We start from the raw sequence: 24,293 nt of genomic DNA, 5'->3' as shown, positions 1-24,293 counted from the left end.
TGTCTCGTGTTGAATACAGGGACATTCTTCAGGGGCTTCTGTGAAGGGTTAGTAAGGCATGCAACATCTATCACCATAGCTCTATATTAAAAACGAAATATATTTGACAATCAAAAACATTTCCTTTGCAGGGTTCTGGTTGGAGTTGCAGTGTAGTTCTGTCTCCGTGGGGTTTTAGTCCCCTTTATATCGAGTGACCCAGAAGAGAATCTCCACCTATCGGGGAACAATCAACATAAAACAGGAATATCAATAACCCGTTCACGCTGCTCCATTTTCTGACAGCTGTACATAAGTCACAGTAATCTTCAAATACCAAATCTCATCACACTATTTCTACAGTGGGGCAAATCCCCTTGTATCCAGTACAGTAACTATTCTTCATCGATCAAAGGTACCAGTCTCGAGACTTGCTCGAATTCGCTCTCTACCCCTGCACACATTTATGTTGCTATGTCCTGTTGGTAAGGGCAAACAATTCACAGTAACTCACCATAAGAAAAGGTGGAAACTTCGTATATGCAGAGTCTCTATGTGGAGTCTTTAGCGTCAGAGGATGGAACCGAACCTTCTCATCGGGAAGGGAGTCGCTGATTGCTGCCAAAATTCAAAGGAAAAGAAATATAGAAACACAAAAGAACCCATTAGAAAAGTTTTCACAGGCTTTTATATCTTAAGTGTGCAACTGACATCTTAGCCGTTTACTTAGTCTAATGAGACTTTCTTTCCCCAGGTGGCTGTCTAAATGACATCACTTTCCTTTTTCTTACTCGTGCTCCTCCGACCTCGGGGTGGCCCGTGAAGCACTAAAGGAAAAAATAAATAGAACCACACTGCCGGTCAACAACGACCTCACTGCTTTAAGCCACCTTCACAGATGGAAGAGCTCGTTAGTATAGTGTTCATATGGTGAATAACCTACGTTTTAGTTGCTGTTTTACTTTCCTGACAGGATGTGCTCTAGAGACCCACGGCTTTGTGGCATGTATCAGCCCGTATTCCGGGCGCTGGGATGGATTCTCCCTGGTTGACTTTACTTTACTTTACTTTTGAACACTATTTTGTTGGCAAGATGTGAGGGCAAGCATAGGTTTTGACACAGACAGCCTTTTGATTTGGACATACAGACACAGACTTCCCTTCGTTTTCTTTAGGCAGGAGAAATCCCTACCTTAGTTTTACGGCAAGTTATGCCTAAAACCAACCCGATATTGAAATAAAACATTCTTTGACACTTGAAATGTGTTGTCTGTCATCTCTTGATACCATGCCTGTCTCACAGTGGTTGGCATGAGCCTGCTCAACCTTGATAAGCCTGGAAGCGGTGGGATGTATGAGCACCCAAGTCGTTGAAGGCATCTGGGCAGCTCCAGTTACTAATGTCACAGATTTGCTCAAGAACACACCAACTCTCAAAGACGGTTTAAGGGTTTTTATGAGGTATTTAAAAAAAAATCTTTTCAGTTACAGCATAGAAAATTCTGTTGTAACCGGTCCAATAACAACTGAGCGTAGCCCCCCCATCCGCTGCCCCTCTCCCCCCTAAACACAGGAAATGCTTGCATCTTAAAACAGCAGTTATACAGGAATGTGTACATAAGAAGAATACACTCAACTATTTCAGATTTACCTGATGTGAACATTCACTCTGTCTTTGTGCCTATTTCTCCATATTAGACAACTCTCCACCCCAGGCGATGAGACCCCCCCGAAAGTCTCTCTGCGTCAAAGGACTGACAAGATCCCCCTAGCCCCCCAAAACCTATTATCACAGTTTCACTTACTAATCAGTTGACCCCACTCCTCTTGAAACTGCCCATCTGGTCATTCACAATAGCCGTTAGCTTTTTAATTGTGTGCATATCTCTGAGTTTCTGTTCCCAGACCGTCCTGTCCGTCCTTCCGAAGCACTTGGGGACATTTGCGCTGCTGCAATCCTACCTGCCCTTAACATTGCCTCACATAGTTTTGGGAACCGTTCCTCATCCCTCTCTTCAGGGGGGGCTCCTAACAAATTCTGGAGGGGGTCTAGTTCAAGCTGGATACCTGTAACTTCCTTCATCCAGCCCAACACTTCAGACCAAAAGGTGTGTATCACAGGACATTCCCACCACATATGAAAACATGTTGCCTGTTGCCTAGAAGCACGAGGGCAGGATGCAGAGGAACCCCGGAACATCCTAGAGAGCCTAACTGGGTCCTTATGCCACCCATGCAAAACCTTGAAATTGTGCTCTATAGAAGATGTAAAAAAGTTGCCTTGAAAAGTAATCCTAAATATCCTGGTCCAGGTCTACCTACCCAGTCCTCCTACCGCTGCTTAAAGTCTTGTCTGTTGCCACCCTCTGCTATAATCGTGGTTCTATATAGCCACGAGAGGATGCCTTTCCGATCCTCTGCTGAAGCTAATACCTCCTCAAAAAGGGTCAATGGCCTGATCAGCTTACCCTCCCACCTCCCGCCCGTGAGCAACCCTATTAATCTAAGATAGTCAAAGATGGACAGCGATTCCTTCCCTAAGATCTCACACAGGGCTTCATACCCTATGAAGGAGCCCTCCAAGAAGAACTGGCCTGCCCTCACTAAGCCTTAATGCGACCAAATCTGAGAGTAACGGAAAACCTGCTTGGCTAAAGCTATTGGTGGCCCCCACACTGAGGAAAGCGGGACGGCCAGGAAGAAAAATAGGATTTAGTCTTGGATTCTTTCCATATGGACCATAGGACCCCCAAAGTTGGATGTGAGCGCAACGCCTGGGTTATACCCTTCATTGCAGACCATAAGAGATCTCTTATTTTTTTAAGATGAGCTGCAACATCCCCAAGAAAGGTCCAGTAATTGCCCACGTCGTCTCTAAGATGTTCCACAAACACTGCAGCTGTGCCGCCTTATAGTAAATCTGTAAGTCAGGGTAAGCAAATCCCCCCAGTCCCTGGGTAATGTAAGCATCGAATGCTTAATTCTCTGGACTTTGTTTGCCACGCAAACCGTGAGAGGAGAGCTCTCAACCCTCCAAAGTATCCCTCTGGCAGTACTGTGGGCAAGCTGGACAATAGATAAAGGAAGCGAGGAAGGACATTCATCTTAACCGAGATCAGCCTCCCATACCATGAGAGCACCCAAGGCAATCAATCTCACCAGATCCTTCCTCAATGTCAACAGCATTGGGGTATAGTTATACGCAAACAGGGCAGACAAATCCCTTGGAAGCTGGATACTCAGATACGTGATTCACGCCTTCTAGACCCTCATCCCCCTGAAAGAACCCCTGTTCTCCAGACAGGAGCCCAGCAGCCGGGTAGGCATGATACAGGATTTATGTACATTAATTGTAAGCCCTGAAAACTGTCATAAGCTCGAAATCTGGTGCATAAGTTCCGGGACCGATGTGTGCACGTCTACTAGGTAATCCAATATGTCATCTGCAAATAATGACAGCTTGAAACATGTTCCACCGCACTGAATACCCCTGATGGCCGGATTAGCGCAAACAGCAATTGCTAGCGCTACCAAGGACATAGCATATAATAAGGGAGAAAGGGAACAGCCCTGCCTCGTCCCCCTGGCTAATAGGAAGGAGGCAGTCAGGATCCCATTAACTAGCACCCGTGCCGTCGGGGACCCATAAAGGGCTGTAATCAATATTTGCATATCTGGGCCTAATCTGAACTTCTCCAGGGCCTATATCATTTAGGGCCACTCAACACGGTCAAATACCTTTTCTGAGTGTAGTGAAATCACTGCAGTGTCAAGATCCGCATCCTGCACTACATGCATTAGGTTGATCTTTTTCCTAATATTATCAGAGCCCTGCCTCCCCTGAATAAAGCCAACCTGGCCACCATGGGTCAGTGTTGCGAGAAATCCTGCAAGCCCCCGTCCTAAAAGTTTAGCCAGTATCTTGACATCAGTATTTAAGAGCGATATAGGTCTATATGAGGAGCACTCCCCCGGGTCCTTTCCCGGCTTATGGATCACCACAATAATAGCCCTCAACATAGAGTCTGGTAGGGTTGCACCCTCTAGTACGCTATTAAAGATCTTTGCTAGGTCAGGAGCCAGGAGGGACACAAAACTTTTATAAAACTTGACTGAAAATCTGTCCTCACCCGGTGTAGTTCCTGAATTCAATCCCCTAATCGTCTGGCCACCTCCTCTACAGTAATAGGGCCATTGATACTGTCTGCTGCGGAGTCTGATAGTCCCGGCATTAACAGGGTGCCGAGGAACCGAGAAATTTCTGTACCCTGACTTGTATAGGGTCTCATAGAAGTTGCAGAATTCGTCCTCTATCCTCACCGGGTGAAACAGGACCTCCCCCTCTGGATTTTTAATCGCGTAAACCGGTTTGGACTTAACGTGCTTCCCTCAATCTCCAGGCTAGTATGACATCTGCCCTGTCCCCCTTTTCACTGTATTTCTGCTTCCAAAATGTTTGATTCTTTTCAATGTCCTCAATAAGCAAATATTTCAGTCGTGGTTTTTAAACGCACAATCGTGCTTCCCGTGGGGATTCTGACCCCCCGTACCCACTCCCACTGGCCGAAGCTTATCTATCTTCGATCGGAGATCTGCCTCTTCCCTCTGCCTTTCCTGTTTCCTCTGTGCTCCCAACCCAATCAGAACCCCTCTAATGGTGGCCTTGAACTCTTTCCACACAAAGCGTACGCAGGTCTCTCCTCCCTCATTAAACTCGAAGTATTCCTTAATGTGGAGAGTTTGGGCTATCCCCTTGTCCCCCAGAAGCAGGTTGTTGCACCTCTATCTCCTCACTGGTCTGCATGCCCATCCACCCGGACCAGACCACAGAACCGACGGGACAGTTACAGATTTAACAAACCTTTTCAATGATGCATCAATTAACCACTCGCCCATGATACTGGAATTGTCACTCCCTAAGCATCCTACCCCTAAACCCACCTGGAAACTAAGAGCAAAATCACTCTGATATAGTAGTTTCAGAGAAGAACTAAGGCACCAATGTACTGCTCTCCCCCGAAAAGTGCACAAAACAACTATAAATCATCAATGCAATAATGGAGCAAGTACTTTGAACCACAAAAACAGACAGACACAATAACTCACAACCACGCACTCTTAGAAGATAAATCAGCTCTTTACGGCTATTTTTTCAAAGCTTACAAGTACATAGAAATAACTCATAAAAATAACATGGACCTAGTTCACAGAAGCAATAAAGAAGTCAAAAGGAAATACATCACCGTGAGCGTAATTGAAGTCCCCATCTCGTCCAGAAGCGGCTGGAAGACTCCAGGGACAGTCAGGCCGAGAGTACCACAGCTCACAGGAAGGCCAGACAGAGCGTCCTTCTATGGCTGAAGTCTCACCTGACCCCCTCCGTGCCTTCACATATATGCACACTCCACAAAGGGGAGTTAATTCCCGAACATTCTGGAAATTGCACTTGCGCAGTTGAGGAACAGCCGTCGATTGCCAGCTGGGTCAATCGAGAGCTCCCCTCAAGGAACGCAGGGCCTCCCTGCTCTAAAAACACGCTCCACGGAGAACAGTAGCAAGCCATAACAACGTTAGCTTTCCCAGAAGAAATGGCCTTGACTGCATACCAAGTTTGAAAAAGCATGTTTGTCTCAGCACTGTGAATCTAACACTTCAGCAAAATGTGTGTAGCCTTTCACTGCGAAGTGAAGTAAATATCCAACATGGCTCCGAGCGCTCCCAGAATGCATTGCCCGCCCGCGCCATTTTGAACCAAGCATAAATCAAGCATAACAATTCCACCCTTTGGATATTTATCTTCCGTAGCCAGGTGGCACTGGAACTGGTCTCTGAAACCTACGAAATGTTAAAACTAAATTGGGAACACATTGAAGGCAACAACAACAAGCAATTATAATAAACAATGTAATAAAATTGCAAGCAAAAATATAACATAGTGTACCCCCAATATCAGGTATCCATGAAAATAACCAATCCCACCAGTTTTTGTTACGATCTTGAAACACTTGAGACATGAGATCCCTCAAACCTCAAATATGACTTTCAATGGATCGTGAGTGATCACTCAAATTTAAGCAACACATACCTTCAAAGGCATTACACCCTAAATTATGTTTCATTAATAGGTAATCAACAGCAGCTCTGTTCTGCAAAGTTGCTTTTCTAATAACTTGACTATCAAGGAGTAATTCTTCTAAAGCCTGCGAAGTATGAATAAGGCTTTTAACTAGTAAACACGCTAATTTCATCAAAGATTTGTAACCTCCAGCAGCTAAACCCCAAACACCTACTAATGAAAGGGTTAATGCTAAAACCTCAGCTTCTGATAGCAAATGTACATGTGAATCACAGTCAGGAGATAGACCTACAGATTCAAAGGTTGACCTTTTACCTCGAGTTATCGCTGAGTGTAAAGGAAACTTCATTAGTCCTAATCGAGTTAAAGCACATGGACCTCCAGAAATGTTAGCTGGAATATAAGTATATGTAATGTTACCACGTGAAAAGAGCCATCCTGTTGGAAGTTTCACATGATTCAAATGACTCACAGTTATCACTGTATGGTTGCAAGACATAGGGCCTCATTACACGGTAGGCGGCAAGGGTTTACCGGTCCCGTAAACCCTTACCGCCTTACTACGAGGTCCCTTTGCGGGTTGGGGAATTTAACGCCTGCTTTTTGCAGGCGTTAAAAACCAACCCCCAAAGGGACCAGGGAGCTAATTACGGTACTGCAATTTGCGGTGCCGTAATTAGCACCTTCCCCATTCCCATTATGCCCTATGGGGCAAAAATGGGAATGGGGAAGGGCAATGGGGGAAGGGGGAATTACCACCCCACCAACCTTGGAATAGGGCGGTAATTCCCCTTTCCACCAAGGCGGTGCCGGTATTTTACCGGCATGGACCAAGATGCTAATAGCACCTTGGTCCACCGCCATCCGTGTAATGAGGCCCATAGTGTTATTTACACTGGTGCATTTGCATGACATTCATGAACACAGTCTCCTCTCGAACGTAGATTGATTGTATTGATTGGTTAACTCTATTTGTCTGCATTTACCAATTTCTTGTGTATTGCATGTCATAATGTAGCACACATCACCTTGCGTTATATGGTACGTAATCACACGTGTCAAATTTCTCCACTTCTTGTCGGTTTCTTGGCAGAACCTACAATATTCGTAAACTGAAAAAGATTGTCTAATGTCTGGGTCTTGAACTAAAGAATCATTATGTGTGACGCCGAAGATATGCTTTAAAACCGGAACAGGCGTCTGCACCGCTTATAAACATGTAGTCAATAAAGCTTCAGCATTGGGCACATCAGTCAAACAAAAGTGTGATATATTCAGTACTTGCTGTTCCAGATATATCCACATATTTTCTTCTTGGGTTATCATAGGAGAGTGTTTCCTTCTTCCCACAAAGGATTCCTGCACAGCTGGCATCAAGGTCGTTTTCACTTGCTCCTGATGTGTTTGTCGCATTTCACGGATGCATGCCTTCGGTCTGGCGGGCTTTTTGGCACTGGCATAGGGCTGCTTGGGGACAACATTATTCATTACTATCAGTATCCCCTTGATCACTGGCACAGATGTCACATTTTTTGCTGGTGACAGAAGATCGTCTAACCCGTCCAAAGGGAGTCCATTTAGTGCCACAGCACACCAACCAGACCCAGGATCTACAAGGCAAACCCAGAAAAGAGATATCAGTGTTGCACATCACTCTCTTAGGTAACATTTGTTTGCGGGTACATATTGCCATTTCTTTCTACCAGGCTCCATTACTAAAACCACTTGATCTTTGCCTGATGCAATGACATCTGCTGGCACTGGTGGGCCACTTGGCTTTTCCACCCACATCCGGTACCATACTGTCTGAAGAGCCAAAACCGCGATCCCCACGGGTAGTTAACACTGTAGGAGGCTCCCCTTTCTTGATCATGGACAATTTAATGGGAATGACTATCAATTGGGCCACTCGATCACCCTTGTGTATTGATAACAACTGATCCCCACTATTCATTAAGATTACTTTGATCTCACCTTTGTAATCAGCATCAATTACCCCTCCCAACACTTGAACTCCCTTCAATGTTAGGCCAGATCTAGGGGCAATCCATCCCATATGCTCTGGGGGAATCTGTACTCCAATCCCTGTTTCAATAACAACTATTCCTCTTGGATCTAATCTGATTTCTTCATTAGAATGCAAGTCTACCCCTGCTGACTCTGGAGTTGCTTGATAGGGAGCTAAAGAACCTGGTGTAATTTCCCAGTATAACAATGTTTCTCTAACTGAATTGGGTTGAACCTGTAAATTAGGAGTCATTAATCGCATCAAAGGAGTTTCATGTTCATACACAGGCCTATTGTTCAGCACTTGCACCGCATCAAACACACGATCAGGCCAGCCTGCCAAACTGTCATCTCCAAATTTGCGCAACTGTTCTTTCAGTAACCCATTCATTCGTTCAATTAGCCCTGCTGCAGCTGAGTGGTGGGGGATGTGATATATCCACTCAATGCTCTTTTCCTGACAAAACTGCTGGATTAGTTTGCCTTTGAAATGTGACCCATTGTCACTTTGAATCTGCAAAGGCACTCCATAATGTAATATGATCTGATCTAACAATCTGATGGTATTCAATTGGGTTGCACGTTTGCACGGCAAAACCATCAAATATCCCGAGTATGTATCTACAATAGTGCATGCATACTGACAACCTCTGCTATTTGGCATAGGAACAATATAATAAATCTGCCAAATTTGACCTGGTAATTTTCCTCTTCTCAATGTACCTCGAACAATCTGAGGTATAGGTCTATGCAATTGGTGTTGGCACACAGGACACTGCAAAAAGATTGTTTTCACTATTTCTAACGGAAGACTGATGCCTCGAGCTTGTGCCCACCTGATAGTAGCCTTTTCTCCAAGGTGCCCACTTTTCTGATGGGCCCATTTGGCCAAACCCTCCATATCGTCTTCCTGAGCCTCTGCATCCATTATCGCAATCTTGGTGTGTTCGTCTGCAACAGAATTAAACCAACGTTCTAATGAATCTGTGGCACAATGCGCGTCCACATGATATACAGTGACTTCACTTTGTAACAACATTTCTGCAATATCTTGCCACAGTTCCTTTCCCCACAACTCTTTTGAATGAATCTTCCATCCATTCTTTTGCCAAGTCGGCAACCACACTGCCAATCCATTCGCCACTGACTATGAATCTGTGTACACATGGCATTGACAGGGGTCTCTTGTTTCAATGCTTGGTAAACGGCGTAAAGTTCTGCGAACTGACTGCTCTTTCCTTTCCCTGTCGTCGTCAACATCTTTTTTGTTTTGGGATTGTACGACACTGCTCAGTTCCCACATATCGAGCTGAACCATCCGTGAACCAAGCATGCTCTGTTTGTTCCACGGTCAAATCACTGTAAGGGACTCCCCATTTCACGGGAGACTCACGTTTTTCAGGCACCTCCGGTGGTATGTAATATGAGGGCGGTATGTTGGCTACATGCTCATGTAATTTTGCCACTCCACCCTTTCCTGATTTGGCTCTGTCTTGAATATACCATTTCCACTTAATTATGCTGGCTTCTTGAGCATGTCCTATACGATGTGTTTTAGGAGAGCTCAGTACCCACTGCATGATTGGTATTTCAGGTCTCATGAATACATCATGACCTAAGGTCATCTGCTCAGTATCAACAAGAGCCCAATAACATGCCAGCAATTGTTTTTCAAACGGAGTATATGAGTTACCAGCATCGGGCAACTTACGACTCCAAAATCCTAATGGCACACGTTTCCTGTCTTGTTTCTGCCACACACTCCAGTTAGCATAATTCTCCTGCACAGACACATTTAATTCCACTTCGCCTTCCTTCAAGGGCCATAAGTCAAGCACCTGCTGCACCGTGTCTTTCGCCATCTCAAAGGCTCTCTGCTGCTCTTCCCCCCACTGAAACTCATATTTCTTACGTGTCACTTTGTAGAGGGGCGCCAATATCTGCCCTAAATGCGGAATGTGCTGTCTCCAAAACCCAAACAGTCCTATAAACTGCTGAGCTTGCTTTTTGCTCGTTGGAGTGGTGAATTCAAATATTTTCTGTCATGCTTTTGGCACCATTTCTCGATGCCCATGATGCCACTGAATCCCTAGGAATATCACTGTTTCAGCTGGACCTTGAATTGTACTCGGATTAATCTCCCACCCTTCCTTATTCAAACCTTCTATAAGGACATCTAGCTGACTTTGCACGCTATGTTCATCCTTGCCCTGGATCAAAATATCATCAATGTAATGAGAGATTTGTATGTCAGGTTTACACGGTATCTTGTCTAAGTGCTCTGCCACCAGCCAGTGACAGATAGTCGGACTGTGCATGTACCCCATGGGGAGTCTCGTGAAAGTATACTGACGTCCACCCCACGTAAATGCAAACTGTTCTTGACACTCGTCAGCAATTGGCACGGAGAAAAATGCATTATCTAAATCGATCACTGCATACCAAGTCCCCTCAAACTTTTGGACATTTTCAATCAAAGTAATAGCATCTGGGACTGCGGGCACTACGGGAGGAGTGTGTTTATTCAACTCCCTGTAATCCACTGTCATCCTCCACGACCCATCCCCCTTTTTAATGGGCCAGAGCGGATTGTTCCATGATGTGGTAATAGGGCATAATACACCCGTCTCCACGTACTCTTTGATGGTGTCTGAGATTTCCTTGTGCCCCCCAGGAATGCGGTATTGTTTCATGGCTACCCGCTTAGTCGCCACTGGCACTTGCACTGGGGGCATCTTCAATTTGCCTACAGTAATGGGTGTACAAATTCATGCAATCACCCCAAACTGGTACGTTTTACTGCCAAGTCCCAAGGTTAGCCCTTCCAAAATATCAAAGCCAATTATATATTCAGGTATCGGGACAATCAACACTTGGTATTTCTGCCTCTTTAAGTTGCCTATTTTCATCTCCACTCTCGTTTGCACTGCAGGGGTCTCCTTTCCCCCTAAGCCCGTAATCGTAAACTGTTTGCCTTTAAATCGTGTCGGATTACCATGAATCAAAGAGGCCTCCGCCCCGGTGTCTATCAATGCTCGCACCCCTTGTGTGTTTCCTGGCCCCCAAGAAATCTTAACATCAACATGAGGCCGCCTATCCACTTTTATGCGGGCAGACGCTGCCGGAGCTTGGCCGAAGCCCTAGTCAAACTTCGAATGAGTGTGACTCGTCTCCGCCTCTAGCATCGCACTCACCACCTTTCTCAAATCAGCATATGTCGGCTGGTACGGGGAAGGTGTCCCCATAGACCCTTCATCTTGTTCTTCTGCAGGGGAGCAGAAGGTGAGGCGTCTCCCTGTGTCGTGGTGACTACTTGTTTCTTAACATGTTTATATCGTTCTTTGGCTGCAAGTCCTCGTTTTTGTATAATTCATACATTACTCTGGTTTCAATGCCATCCATTTCTTCGTGTGGCACACCATCTTTTAACAAAGCCAAAAACATGTCTTTTTGGGACACTAGGAAGTCTCTGCTATCTTGCCGCCTGCCTTCGGTTCTTCTCTCACTGCGCCCCTCTCTCTCTCGTGGCTTGTTATCGCTCTTATCCCACTCTCCCAAATCTGCAAGTTGCCGAATGGCATCTGCTACCTCATCCGTAGCCTTGCCCGTCATGCCTACAGGCAAAGTCATAATGATACGTTTGTATGCAGGTGGTGCAGTTCTAATCACCATGTTTCGAGTTTAGACTGAGAGCGGCACGGCTCCCATGTGATCAGGAGCATCTATGTGAATCGCCTCTTTCAAAGCATGCTCTCTGACTTTTTGAATTGCTTCTCTCAACGTATACCCCTTTGTTTCTTCACTGGGCCAATCTGTGGTAATAGGGTATTTACGGTTACATGCTTGGACTATCAGGTGCAACAAAGACACCTGCGTATCTTGACCATTAGCATCAGGGGGCGGTGCTGCTCTTAAGACCTCCTGTACATTGGTGTCAATTGACAGGGGAAAAAAACGTGGTGAATCAGTGGAAGCTACCAACAACCCTGCAGCACCCCGTCTAGTAATCTCACCATCCATGTTAATAAAGCTTCCCCTGATTTTTGCCTCAAACGGGTAATAATTTCCCCAACCTCCTGTTGTGTGTAATCCTCCAGCGTGGTTAAATCCACCATTCCGCCAGCCGGATTCTGCGGGTGTGGTCTGGCTCGCCGCCTTCTAACAGGCTTTGCCGCCACTGTTTTCTGTTTCACCTCTGGTTTGGGGTCAGATTCTTCTGCAGAACTACTTTCTAGACTGGTCGAATCAAAAATATCACCATCCCATTTGTCCGGATCCCAGTCTACACCAGCGGTAGCGATTACAGTTGCCACCTTTCTTTTGTTGACCCCTCCCCGTCTTTTCCTATACTTATATCACGCTACTCTGACTGCTGCCCTCTCGGCCAACGCCTGATATGTGTCGGCCTTATCTTTAAACAATTTTATTTGAATCTGCTGTATTAACGCAGTCTGCCGTTCTGCAGCTAGTTCTCTCTCTAATCTCAAAACCTCAGCTTTCATATCCATTTGCCTCTGATGTATTTTCCTATAAGCATGCAAAAGAACCCAACCTCGCCTACCTAATGCCGCGCATTCTTTAACACGTTCTACTGGAACTTGTTGCAAGCATGCAATTACATCAGTCGGATCGGCATTTCCCAATCCTTGATCCCAAGTTTCACTTAAACCGGCACCACATACCCACGCTTGAGCCAACTTATCATACGGACTCTTAGTCCAACCTGGAATAACAACATCAGAACAGTCACCGCCAGCGGTAACGCTCTTCTTCTTGAACAAACTACTCATTATCGCAAGCAAAGCAAAGCCTCGTTGAACCTATATATTTTCTTCTCCACACTGCAATCACTCCCACAGGCACTCAAACAGTTACCGAAGAGCAAAAAAAACGTAATTTACACAACAACCAAATCTTATCTACATTTCAACAGATTCTTAAATGCACGGAACAAATCATCACGTACATCCTGTTCGTGATGCCAAAAATGTACTGCTCTCCCCCGAAAAGTGCACGAAACAACCATAAATCAACAATGCAATAATGGAGCAAGTACTTTGAACCACAAAAACAGACAGACACAATAACGCACAACCACACACTCTTAGAAGATAAATGAACTCTTTACGGCTATTTATTCAAAGCTTACAAGTACATAGAAATAACTCATAAAAATAACATGGACATAGTTCACAGAAGCAATAAAGAAGTCAAAAGGAAATACATCACCGTGAGCGTAATTGAAGTCCTCATCTCGTCCAGAAGCGGCTGGAAGACTCCGGGGACAGCCAGACCGAGAGTACCACAGCTCACAGGAAGGCCAGACGGAGCGTCCTTCTCTGGCTGAAGTCTCACCTGACCCCCTCCGTGCCTTCACATATATGAACACACCACAAAGGGGAGTTAATTCCTGCACATTCTGGAAATTGCACTTGCGCAGTTGAGGAACAGCCGTCGATTGCCAGCTGGGTCAATCGAGAGCTCCCCTCAAGGAACGCAGGGCCTCCCTGCGCTAAAAACACGCTCCACGGAGAACAGTAGCAAGCCATAACAACGTTAGCTTTCCCAGAAGAAATGGCCTTGACTGCATACCAAGTTTGAAAAAGCATGTTTGTCTCAGCACTGTGAATCTAACACTTCAGCAAAATGTGTGCAGCCTTTCACTGCGAAGTGAAGTAAATATCCAACATGGCTCAGAGCGCTCCCAGAATGCATTGCGCGCCCGCGCCATTTTGAACTAAGCATAAATCAAGCATAACAACCAAGTGGAACAGTACTTTGAATTCAACACAGTGAGCGTAGAAGACATGAGAACAGTGTGGGATACTTTTAAGGTTGTCTTGAGGGGAGCGGCCATAGTCAAAGCAGTTGGAACCCAGAAAGAACTAACGTGACAGATAGCGAAGATAGAAAGCAAGATACAAAAATTGGAAGAGTCAGGCCTGACAGAAGAGGGCACGGAAGGTAAACTCATAACACTCAGGCAACAGTGCCTGGAACAAATGGATAAATGAGCTTACTTCAGCTATGCAAAATACACTGAAAAACTCCATGGGCAGGGAGACCAAACTGGGCAGACTCCTAGCCTGGCTGGTCCAGGACAGGAACAGCAGAGAAGAGGTGGTAGAGATAGCGGACAAATGTGGGAATCTCTGGAGGTCACAGAAAGAGAAAAACAACACCTTTAGAGAATTCTATAGCAGCCTATATGAAGTCAACTCCGAATCCAGAGAAACAGAAATCCTAGGGACCCTAGAAGACATAGGATTACCCACGTTAACAGCAGAGCAGAGAGATATGCTAGACGCACCCCTCACTTTAGAAGATATACAGGAGGTTATAGCAGCACTGGCTACTGGGAAAAACCCCAGAAGTGACGGCCTCACAGCAGAATTTTATAGCGAACATACAGACCTGATAGCTCCAAAGCTACTTCAAGTCTTTGAAGAAGTATATGAGAAGGGAAGGTTACCAGACACAATGGGGCAAGCAGTGATAATACCCATCCTAAAACCTGGCAAGGACAACAAATTATGTGAATCCTTCAGACCAATAGCACCCATAAATCAGGACACCAAAGTCCTTACTGCTGTCCTTGCAGAGCGGCTTAACAAAGAGTAAATACACTGATACATCCAGATCAAGCGGGACATGTCTCAGGTAGAGCAACCACAGAGAACCTTAAGAGGCTTCAGGCGATTATTGCCAGGACACGTAATCGACCCAAGGGTTGCGCGGTAGTGGCGGTGCGGTAGTGGCGTTGGATGCTATTTGATTCGGTGAGGAGGGAATGGCTATTTACCTCCCTGGAAGAATACGGCATGGGAATCCACTTTATGAGGTGGATATGCATGCTCTACTCCAAGCCATCTGCGAGAGTGCGAACCAGGAAGCATATCTCAGACCCATTCCCAATCAGTAGAGATACCAAACAGGGCTGTCCCTTGTCACCCTTACTGTACATCCTGGCACTAGAACCCCTAGCAATATACATGAGGAAAACGTTTACCGATATGGGGTTGACGGTAGACAGGGCCCTACATGTCATATCTCTCTATGCAGATGACATGCTGCTATATTTAAAGCATCCAGAGGACAACCTTGAAGCATACCTAGAGGTACTTGAAAACTTTGCAAGGCTGTCAGGGATAGCGATTAGTAAAACAAAATCCTGCCTCTTCCCTTTAGCGGGGTGGATAGGAGTGGAAGAAGATCAGCTTCCCTGCCTCGTTCTTCAATGGAAAGCTCATACCTTTCGCTATCTGGGCATAAACATATGTCATGATACCAAAGAGACCCATAAAAAAAATACAGTTAAGGCAAAAAGAGGGTTGGAAACATCCATCAAATTTTGGGATAAACTGCCCTTCTCCGTAATGGGCAGAATCTCCCTGGTGAAAATAATAGCCCTCCCCGCCCACTGTACCATTTTATAAACATATCGTACCTTATACCAAAAACCTTCTTCAAAGAGCTTACTTTGTTGCTGAGCAGTTTCATATGGGGAAAGAGCCGGAGAAGAGTTGCAATGAAGGCACTGACCAGGGACTACACAGAGGCTGGAGTATGCCTCCCGCATTGTAAACTCTATTACCTAGCTGGACAACTCCAACACGTAGCAGGCTGGCTGGCATACACAGAAACCATAGACCACACCCTGATTAGTTCTAAGATATCCCCCTACCTTCTAAAAGAAGTGCTATGGCTCAGAAAGACTAGAGTCAAAGACCCCCCTCCACTTTTGCAACTAGGCAGGCAGATATGGTTGAGAACCAAAAAAGTACTTAAAGTGGAAGAGACCGGGGCCCTCATTATGACCTCGGCGGTAGCCATGCCCCTATATATTCGCGTCCGGGTCCAGGGAATGAGGAATTACCGGGCCATTCCGAGTTCGGAAGGCCTGGTAATTCCTCCCTCCAAGGACCCGGACCCGGTCCTTCCCCATTCCCATTTCAGCCCCCATAGGGCTGAATGGGAGAGGGAGCAAACAACGGGCCATTACCAGTTGGTCCGTTGTTTGCTCCCTCTTCCCCTCGCGGGACCCGGTAAGCACGCCTGGTTTGACCAGGCGTTACTTACCGGGTCCCGCGAGGGTACCTTGTAATGAGGCGGTACGGGGTTAACGGCGCCGGCACCTTTGACGGCGCTGTTAACCCCGTACCGTCAGGGTCGTAATGAGGCCCCAAGTCTCCGCAAATCCCATTAGCGGCCCTACACGGAACCAGCAGAGAACACCTGATGCACAGCAGGAAAAACTGGGAGGAAAGAGGGATAGTCACAATAGGAGACCTATGCCCAACATGGAAACCACTACCATTCCAGGAAATAGTAGAAACATAGGAAGTACACATAGGCCAATACATAACATACACCAGACTGATAAGGAACCTTAAGAGCAGGTGGTCAGGCCCCCCTGAACTGGACACTGAAACCCTGATATTAGGCTTACTGTATGATGTGACCGAGGGAGGACAAATGGTTTCCAGAATATACCGGGTACTCCTGGAAATGATCCCCAAGAACCTACACAAAGGGAAATCCCCCTGGGAAGCTGAGATAGGCAGAGAAATAACAGAAGGGGAATGATCAAAAGCAATGCTGTACCCGAAAAAGGTTTCAAGAAATGCCTGGCTAAAAAAGATACAATTTTACATACTCCAAAGGGCATACATGACACCTCGGAAAACTTAACAATTCCCAGGAGCAGGAACAAAGGGATGCCCGAGAAGCAGAGAACTAAACGCAGATGTGGGACATATGTTCTGGTCCTGCCCAACAATCCAGACATTCTGGCAGGGAATCGAACGGCACCTGAGAGACAAAGGGATAAAAGGCCAAGAAAGGTCAGCGGAAGCATGCCTTTTGCTGCTATACAAGTACCCAGGGCAAGAAATACGGCTATTTTAATACCCTGATGATGTTTGCTTTCTTTGTTTCCTGTCCTCCTTAAGCCCCCTTCTTCTTTCTTTGGGGTTTCTTCTAAAACTTATGAAAATTCTAATAAAAACTTAAAAAAAAGAAAATGATACATCAATGAAAACTATGTCAATTCGAGAATATGAGTCGTGAACCTGCGAGTAGAAAGTGGACTCCCCACCCGCCTTCAGTGTTAGGGCATCCGTGACCCCCAGATTTGTGTTAATTTTATTAAACTGTCTGGACCGGGAGCTCTCAGCTCTAAATACTCCCGCATCCCTTGTGCTTTTCCTATCTTTCTGTGGGTCCAGAACCATATTAAAATCCCCCCTATTATCAGTTGACCCTCCACAAACATTTTTAATTCCTCCCTGAGCGTACTCCAGAACATGGCCCGGCCCTCATTTATTTATTGATGCCTATACAACAGAATGGTGTTTCAAGGCGCCACAAGACAAAGTGGGGAGGGACCAAGAGAGTAACTAACAATTGCAAACAGTGAATATACATTTGTGGTCCTACTAGGCCTAGTCACATTCGGACGTGCAAGTGCAGTGAAGATAAGTGCAAGGGATATGCAAGGGAGGGGGGATTGGGAGGGGGAGGGAGAAGGTATGGCGAAGTGCTGGTGAAAGCCCAGGATAGAGGTTCTATGGGGAGCCAAGGGAGGAGGCCATTGGCTTAGTGCTGGGGTGGCGGATCCCAGGGTGGGATGCACAGCCGCTGGGCAAAGGGCCTGCAAGGGCAGTGCTGAGGGTGGGCCGGTGCTGGTGTCGACTGGAAAGACGACCTGGTAACTTGTGTGATTCATGGGGACCAGGCCGCCAGTCTCAGCGGCAGTGGGGTGGTTAGCATGGATGTGAAAGAGGTACAGAAAAGGAGAGTTTTAAGAAGTTTGCAAAACTTAAGGAGGTCCAGCTCAAGTCTGAGATTGGCAGGGAGGCACGAGCCGAAGAGAGGGACCTGCCCCCCACTCTCCGCTTGGAGGAGTGTTTGACAAGTAGAGAGTTGGAGTTCGAGGAGCGGAGGGCTCTAGCAGGGAAGTATTTAGGGAGGGAAAGTTGGAGATAGCGTGGTCCCAGACCCCAGAAAGCGTTGTGGGTGATGCAGAGGGTCTTGAATTTAACCAAGCCAGTGGAGAGATTTTAGGGCTGGAGATATACGGTCCTTGGGCTTGAGGCCACGGATGAGTCTTGCAGCCCTATTCTGGATTAGCTGAAGGGGGTGTAGGGAGGAAAGGGGGAGATTGAGGAAGAGGCTGTTGTAGTAGTCCAGCCTATAGAGGACTAGAGCTCTGGAGACATCAAGCTTCTGGGGAAGGTGTGGAAAGGGAGGCTGCCTCTAAGGAGGAGAAACTGGAACTGGGCCTTCTTGTCAAGGTCCAGGATGTGAGGGCTGAAGGAAAGAGCGAGTAGAAGATGACCCCAAGATTTTTGGCCTCACAGGATGGTGAAGGTAGAGGGCCCAAAGATGGCGGCCAGAGAGTAGGAGGGAAACAGGGCGCAGGTGTCCCTATGAGAAGTCTCCGTCTTACTAGCATTAAGGCAGAGATCATTAGCCGTGCACCATATCTGGACAGTTGTATATCATCAGCGTAATACTGGAAATGAGGAGAGAAGGAGGCGATCAGCTGAGCAAGAGGGGTGAGATAGATATTGAAGAGCCACAGCGATGAGCTAGAGCGCTGGGGGACGCCGCAGGTAAAGAGTGAGGTGGTGGGGGGGAAAGGGCCCAGTTGAAGCTGGGAAGGGTGGTTAGTGAGTAAAGAGGTCCTCATTGGGCCCATAAAACGACACAATTGTGAAATTAATTTTTGTATTGTTTGCTTGTTAGGCGCTTATACAATAAGAATATACTGTTTCAAAGCGCCTACAGGGCAGGGAGGGAGGGACAAAAATTACAAAACAATATTAAAAGCAGAGGGGGAAGAGGGAGAGGGACGAACCTACTATGCCTTGTGAGTATTCAGAACGTGCAAGTGCAGGAATGGGTCTCTTGCAGCAAGAGCAAGTCCAGCTTAGCTCTTTTGAATTCTCTTCCAGTTTAGCTCGTTTGAATTCTCTAAGAACAAGTGATTGCTTCGTAGGGGAGTTTAGCCCTCGAGCATAGAGAGATTCCACCACCAAGTCAATAACCGTATTGTCCAGACGGACACATCTCACCTCCTATAATGGCCACACCTATATCTCTGTTGTCACCCAAGACACACCCTGTCTGCTGCCAACAATGAACATCAAGCTTACCCATCTCCCTGGTAAACCCCAAATAACAATCCCCCAACTCCCCAACATTCCAATTCCGGCAGTAGCCGTGCTGGAAAAACAGGCAGGCTGCCGCTGGACCCGGAATACCATTCCGCCTCCGTGATTGCCGGAATCACCAGGGCATTACAACCCCGGTGACCCGGTAATTCCGGAGGCGAAATTCCGTAAATCCCCATTCCTATGGAGTCCCATGGGGATGGGGACAATGGAAACACTGGTTCCGTCTATGACGGAGCCAGTGTTTCCATTTTCGCCTGCAGGCGGGGGGCGTTACTCCCGCCATCTCAGATCTGGCGGGCGTGACACCTCCCGCCTGCAGAACTTGGAAACAGCCGGTCTGGAAACAACAGTGGCAGCGGATTTACCGCCACCGTTGTTTCCGGACCGGCAGGGTCGTAATGAGGCCCTATGTCTTTGAAATCAAGGCAAGAAAAGCCTGACTAGATTCTGGTGTGGAAATATTTATGTCAAGGAAAAACTAACATTGTGAATCGTACCAAGTGGTTTAAAGTGTGCGAATCCTGTGAACTGTATGAGCCAGCCACCCAGCAAGAACTCTTTAAAAATCCCTATGATGTGAACATGGGGAGGGAAGTTACCCTTGGCTAACACAGACATCCTGACATTCCTTTTGAACACTGATTGAACTACACATCCCTTTTCACGTGCAGCAAATGCACGGCATGTTTGGCACAGTTGCATGTTGATATTCACAAAAGGGTGGGAAAGCACTTCTCAGAGATGCTCACTTTTTCGTGTCCTTTGGGCATCACTGTAACATTTTCCTACTTAAAGGACTGGTTGCATTAGTGCATCTTTTCACTTTCATAAATAAATATTGGCCCTATAGATTTTATGAAAATGATATGTTACAAAAAATGTTTCAGTATGATGGAAATACTTTAAGAGAAGCACTGGGTTGGGTGTCTGACCCTTTCAATGAATGAGTCGTTTTAAAAAAATGTATTATACAAAAGAAAAAAACAAAGTTTCAATAAAGACATTCAATTAACAAGTTTGCAGATTAAAACACCCCATAAAGGTAGAAGCGTAACTATTCACTTCATTTCAATAAGATATCATTGAAGTATCCGGTAAGATTGAAAATATCTGGCATAAATACATATAAATACACATTCAATGTAAAACATAGTGCAATTAACTTCAGATTTGTTAAAAAAAGGGTGCAATTAAAAGTGAAGTGGGCCGACCACTAAAAATCATCTACCAGAATGAATCCTCATTAAGATAAGCAGCATTATGAACGAACGTTAGGAAAGTCTTTACTCTTAGAACCTGCAAGTCAGGGCATTGGATAACAATGTGTTTCAGTGATTCAACTGATTGGTGACAACACCTGCAGTTGTTATCAACACTGAGTTTTCCTGATGAATCATTTCTCTCGAGCCTAAGGAGATTTCTTAAGAAGCAACCATAGGGGCTTTGGTAGGCTTGGGGTATATATCGAGTTATGGAAATATATCTATATATTTTCAAAATCGGTATAGGTTGAGATAATGGGCCTCATTACGACCATGGCGGAAGACCATGGTGCTATTAGCACCATGGTCCATGCCGGAGTCCGCCATGGCGGAATGGGGAATTACCACCCCATTCCGAGGTTGGCGGGCGGTAATTCCCCATGTCGCCATGGCCCTTCCCCATTCCCATTTTTGCCACATAGGGCTCTATGGGAATGGGGAAGGCGCTAAATACAGTGCCGCAAATTGCGGCACCGTACTTAGCACCAAGGTCCCTTTGCGGGTCCCTTCTTTAACGGCTGGTAAAACCAGCCGTTAAGGTCGGGTCCCGCAAAGGGACCTCGTAATTAGGCGCTAATAGGTTAACGGCGCCGCAGCCTTTTACGGCGCCATTAACCCATTAGCGCCTGGGTCGTAATGAGGCCCAATATCATTAACATCGAGATATATTCATACACATATAAATAAAGGTGTTTGTGACATCTCACATGTAGTTGGCGGCTTACAACTGAGCATTTAACCCACATAAACAATATTGAGATATATATCGTATATCGCCATTCAGCCCAAAAATATTGAGATATGACATTTGGTCTATATGGCCTAGCCCTAGGCATTGGCTTACATACAGGGAACAGAACCCAAGCGCTTATTCTCTAAACTGATATCCTAAAAACCCATAGAATCACATGTTTTGATCCAATCATTTTCAAAGATTTTCATTTTAACTACATCTGGATTAGCAACAAGGAACTCATTTATATTCATCCCAACCAGCATATTCGTACATTTACACTTAAGTGAGCAGCCTTCAGTGAAATGATGTTGGGGATTTCATTTGTGGTTTATAAAATAGCATAAATGCTACAGAATTGATTATTTACATGTACCAGCTGTCTTGGATGATCTGAAGGCATCATGAAGCAAGACCCAGACAACAGATTCACTGTTCAACTCAAACACTTTTATTAACTTAAATGTCAGGATGGTGTAAGCCCTAACCTGCCCTATGCTAAGGTGGGATTTCCCTACCTAAATAAACTGAGGATAGTCCGAGTCAGTAAGCTCAACTTAAAAGTCTGTCTGTGTCCAAAACCTAGACTTGCCCTCACAACTAAAGCTAAACAGTCTGTAGGGATGTCAGCACCTAATTAAATAGTGTTCCAAACAAAGTTCTGAGCTTCTTCCAGCTTTCAGCTTTTGTTTGAGCCCCTTCCTGAAGTTCAAAACAATTGCACACAAGAGCTTGGGGTTCCCTTCCCCAAGTTCCTCACAGTTCCAAAGAACCTTGAGGTTCCCTTCCCTAAATTCAACACAGTCTGGTCTCTTGACCGTCAATAAATGTTCCAAACCAACTTTACAACCTTTCAGGCTTTTCATTGGATCACTCAGCTTATTCTCTTCAATATATGATAGGTACAACAGCTTCAGACACTTAACTTTCCTTGGTTCACACAAGCAGAGGTTACTCGGTCTAGGCGCAGTTGTCGGACCACACGGTCCACCCAATGCAGGTCACGTAATCGATAACCCTTGGCACTTTGTTATAGTCATTGGTTTTCATTGGACTTTCTTGTCAACACTGGCTCCCTCCTTGAACCCGTTTCAATTGTGCAATTGGCCATTCTTGTTATCCATGGCAGCTTCTTGCCTCTGCCACAATTTGCCTTTCACACCATTCACTTTGTGTTTTTTTTTCCTGGCTGTCCCCTTGCTTTCGCAATTCACAACAGTGCTTATTATTTGCTTTTCATTTGTTTTCTAAGCCCCTATCACTGGCTTTCATTCGGTTCATGCTTTCACCTTGTCCATCACTGCTTTTATATTGGTTTTCACTGTATTTTCACTTGTGCTGTGCTTGCATGTACTTTGCATAACTTCAATAATACATAAACCACTTTGTACCTTGCTTGGCATTCACAAATCTTTCCTTCATTCTCCCGACCTTATTATCATGACATTTCCTCTGGCCGGCATCTCCTAGTGCCCAAGCCCAGCCCCTGGAGCACCCTGGTGTGACTATTCCCTTTCTGGCCCTCACCGGTCTCCTGCAGCTCCTTCAGGAGCTTTCAGCGTTCTCCTCTATGGCTTCTCGTTACCTGTTCACTCTGCAGGAGCTCAGATGAGCAATGCCTGTCGCTTCCGAAACCTTCCTGCTGCATCTGGCGGTTTGCTGATGTCTTCAGTGTCCCCCCCAGCTCCAGCAGGGGACACACAGCACTATATTCTGCAGGGCTCCCGACCTCCTCACAGCCCCCTCGGACTGTGGTGTCCTTCTTGCTCTCCTGCAGCGCCCAGCAGGTTTTCCACTGGTGCTTGGCCAGCCGGCTCCGTACTGGGTTGCCAGGTTTCCTCCAGGCGGGCCTCTCGCCCCAGGTAGCTCTCTCATCCTAGGCAGATCTCTCTTTATATACACCTTTAGCCTTTCAACTAGCTGCAGGTGTACGTCCTTTGCCTGATCCCAATTAGTGGGACATGCCTGACCATGGTAGTAATGTTTTACAGACCTCTTCTTCATCTCAGTACCAGAGTGGTGCACACCAACGTCCCAGTCCCAAAGGCATATGTATGTAGAGAGAGAGAGAGAGAGTGTGTGTGTGTGTGTGTGTGTGTGTGTGTGCGTGCATGCGTGCGTGCGTGCTTGTGTGTGTGTGTGTGGACATCCTCTCCCCACTCCGCAAGGACCCCCACGCAGGTGATCCTCCCTCGCATATCCACCCCCAGGGTCAGGATTCAAATACAAGGCCTTTCCCTTGCCACCTGAGCAGAGGATCGAAGGGGAGTAGATGGGAGGATGCCATCAGGTCCCTCACGGTGATAACTACCCAGGTTCCAGTTTTGTTCCTGTTACCATTAATCTCTTGCCATCACATCTATTAGTTGCCAGTTCACTGTTTGCGTGAGACTGACTTTTCTGTTCCTCCTTTCAGCCGTGGATAAGAAGGAGCGGGAAATGGAGCTGCTGAAGATGGACTGTGAGCACTTCCGTGCCCGGCTGGACGTGGCACAAGCCGAATGCATGCAAGAGAAGAAGGTAGGAACTGCATGCAAAGCTACCTTACTTGGTGCTATGGTGCAGGGGAAAGTGGAAGGGGAGTAGGAAGCAGTGTGTGCTGCCGAAGAGTTTCACATGGTTCAGTCCTCTTCAGTGGATTCACAAGGGATTTTGCAGAGGAGCTGGCAGATGTGTCAGTTCTCAGTAAATAGGAACGATTCCTCAGAGGGTCGGTGTCCTGTGGGAGGGTAAACAATGTGTGTGATTCGAGAAAGCTGAATGAGCAGTCAAAGAGGAGGCCGGTTTGATTCTGTGTCGGGCTAATTCAGGCACTCGCGGAACTGAAATTATGAGGAACCTTAGGAGACAGGTGTGTGCACCGGGGTTTGTATTCTAAACTATGTTGCCACTTTATGCAGCGTCCATACACCGTTTTTAGTTTTGGCTATTAGGTGGTGCTAAATGCACTACCTATAAAGCCAAAACTTTTGTCATTAAAATAAGAGCTTTAACATGAGAGCTTGAAACAGCGGCTTTGGATGCAGGTTTGTTGTTATGCTTTTCAATGCAGGTTG

The 24,293-nt window shown here is 46.2% G+C and overlaps 1 protein-coding gene across 1 annotated transcript in view; it reads left to right on the top strand.

Moving 5' to 3' along the window:
* Positions 1-24,293, top strand: part of HSF2BP (heat shock transcription factor 2 binding protein) — a 1,118,722-nt gene that overhangs the window by 24,811 nt on the left and 1,069,618 nt on the right. The window contains exon 3 of the mRNA XM_069636160.1: positions 23,654-23,757. Coding sequence (XP_069492261.1) covers positions 23,654-23,757 — 104 coding nt within the window. The remainder of the gene's footprint in view (positions 1-23,653; positions 23,758-24,293) is intronic.

The sequence above is a fragment of the Ambystoma mexicanum genome, chromosome 7p, assembly GCF_040938575.1.
Source record: "Ambystoma mexicanum isolate Mex_15411 chromosome 7p, UKY_AmexF1_1, whole genome shotgun sequence".
Taxonomy (NCBI): domain Eukaryota; kingdom Metazoa; phylum Chordata; class Amphibia; order Caudata; family Ambystomatidae; genus Ambystoma; species Ambystoma mexicanum.
This window is presented reverse-complemented; position numbering and strand designations above follow the sequence as displayed.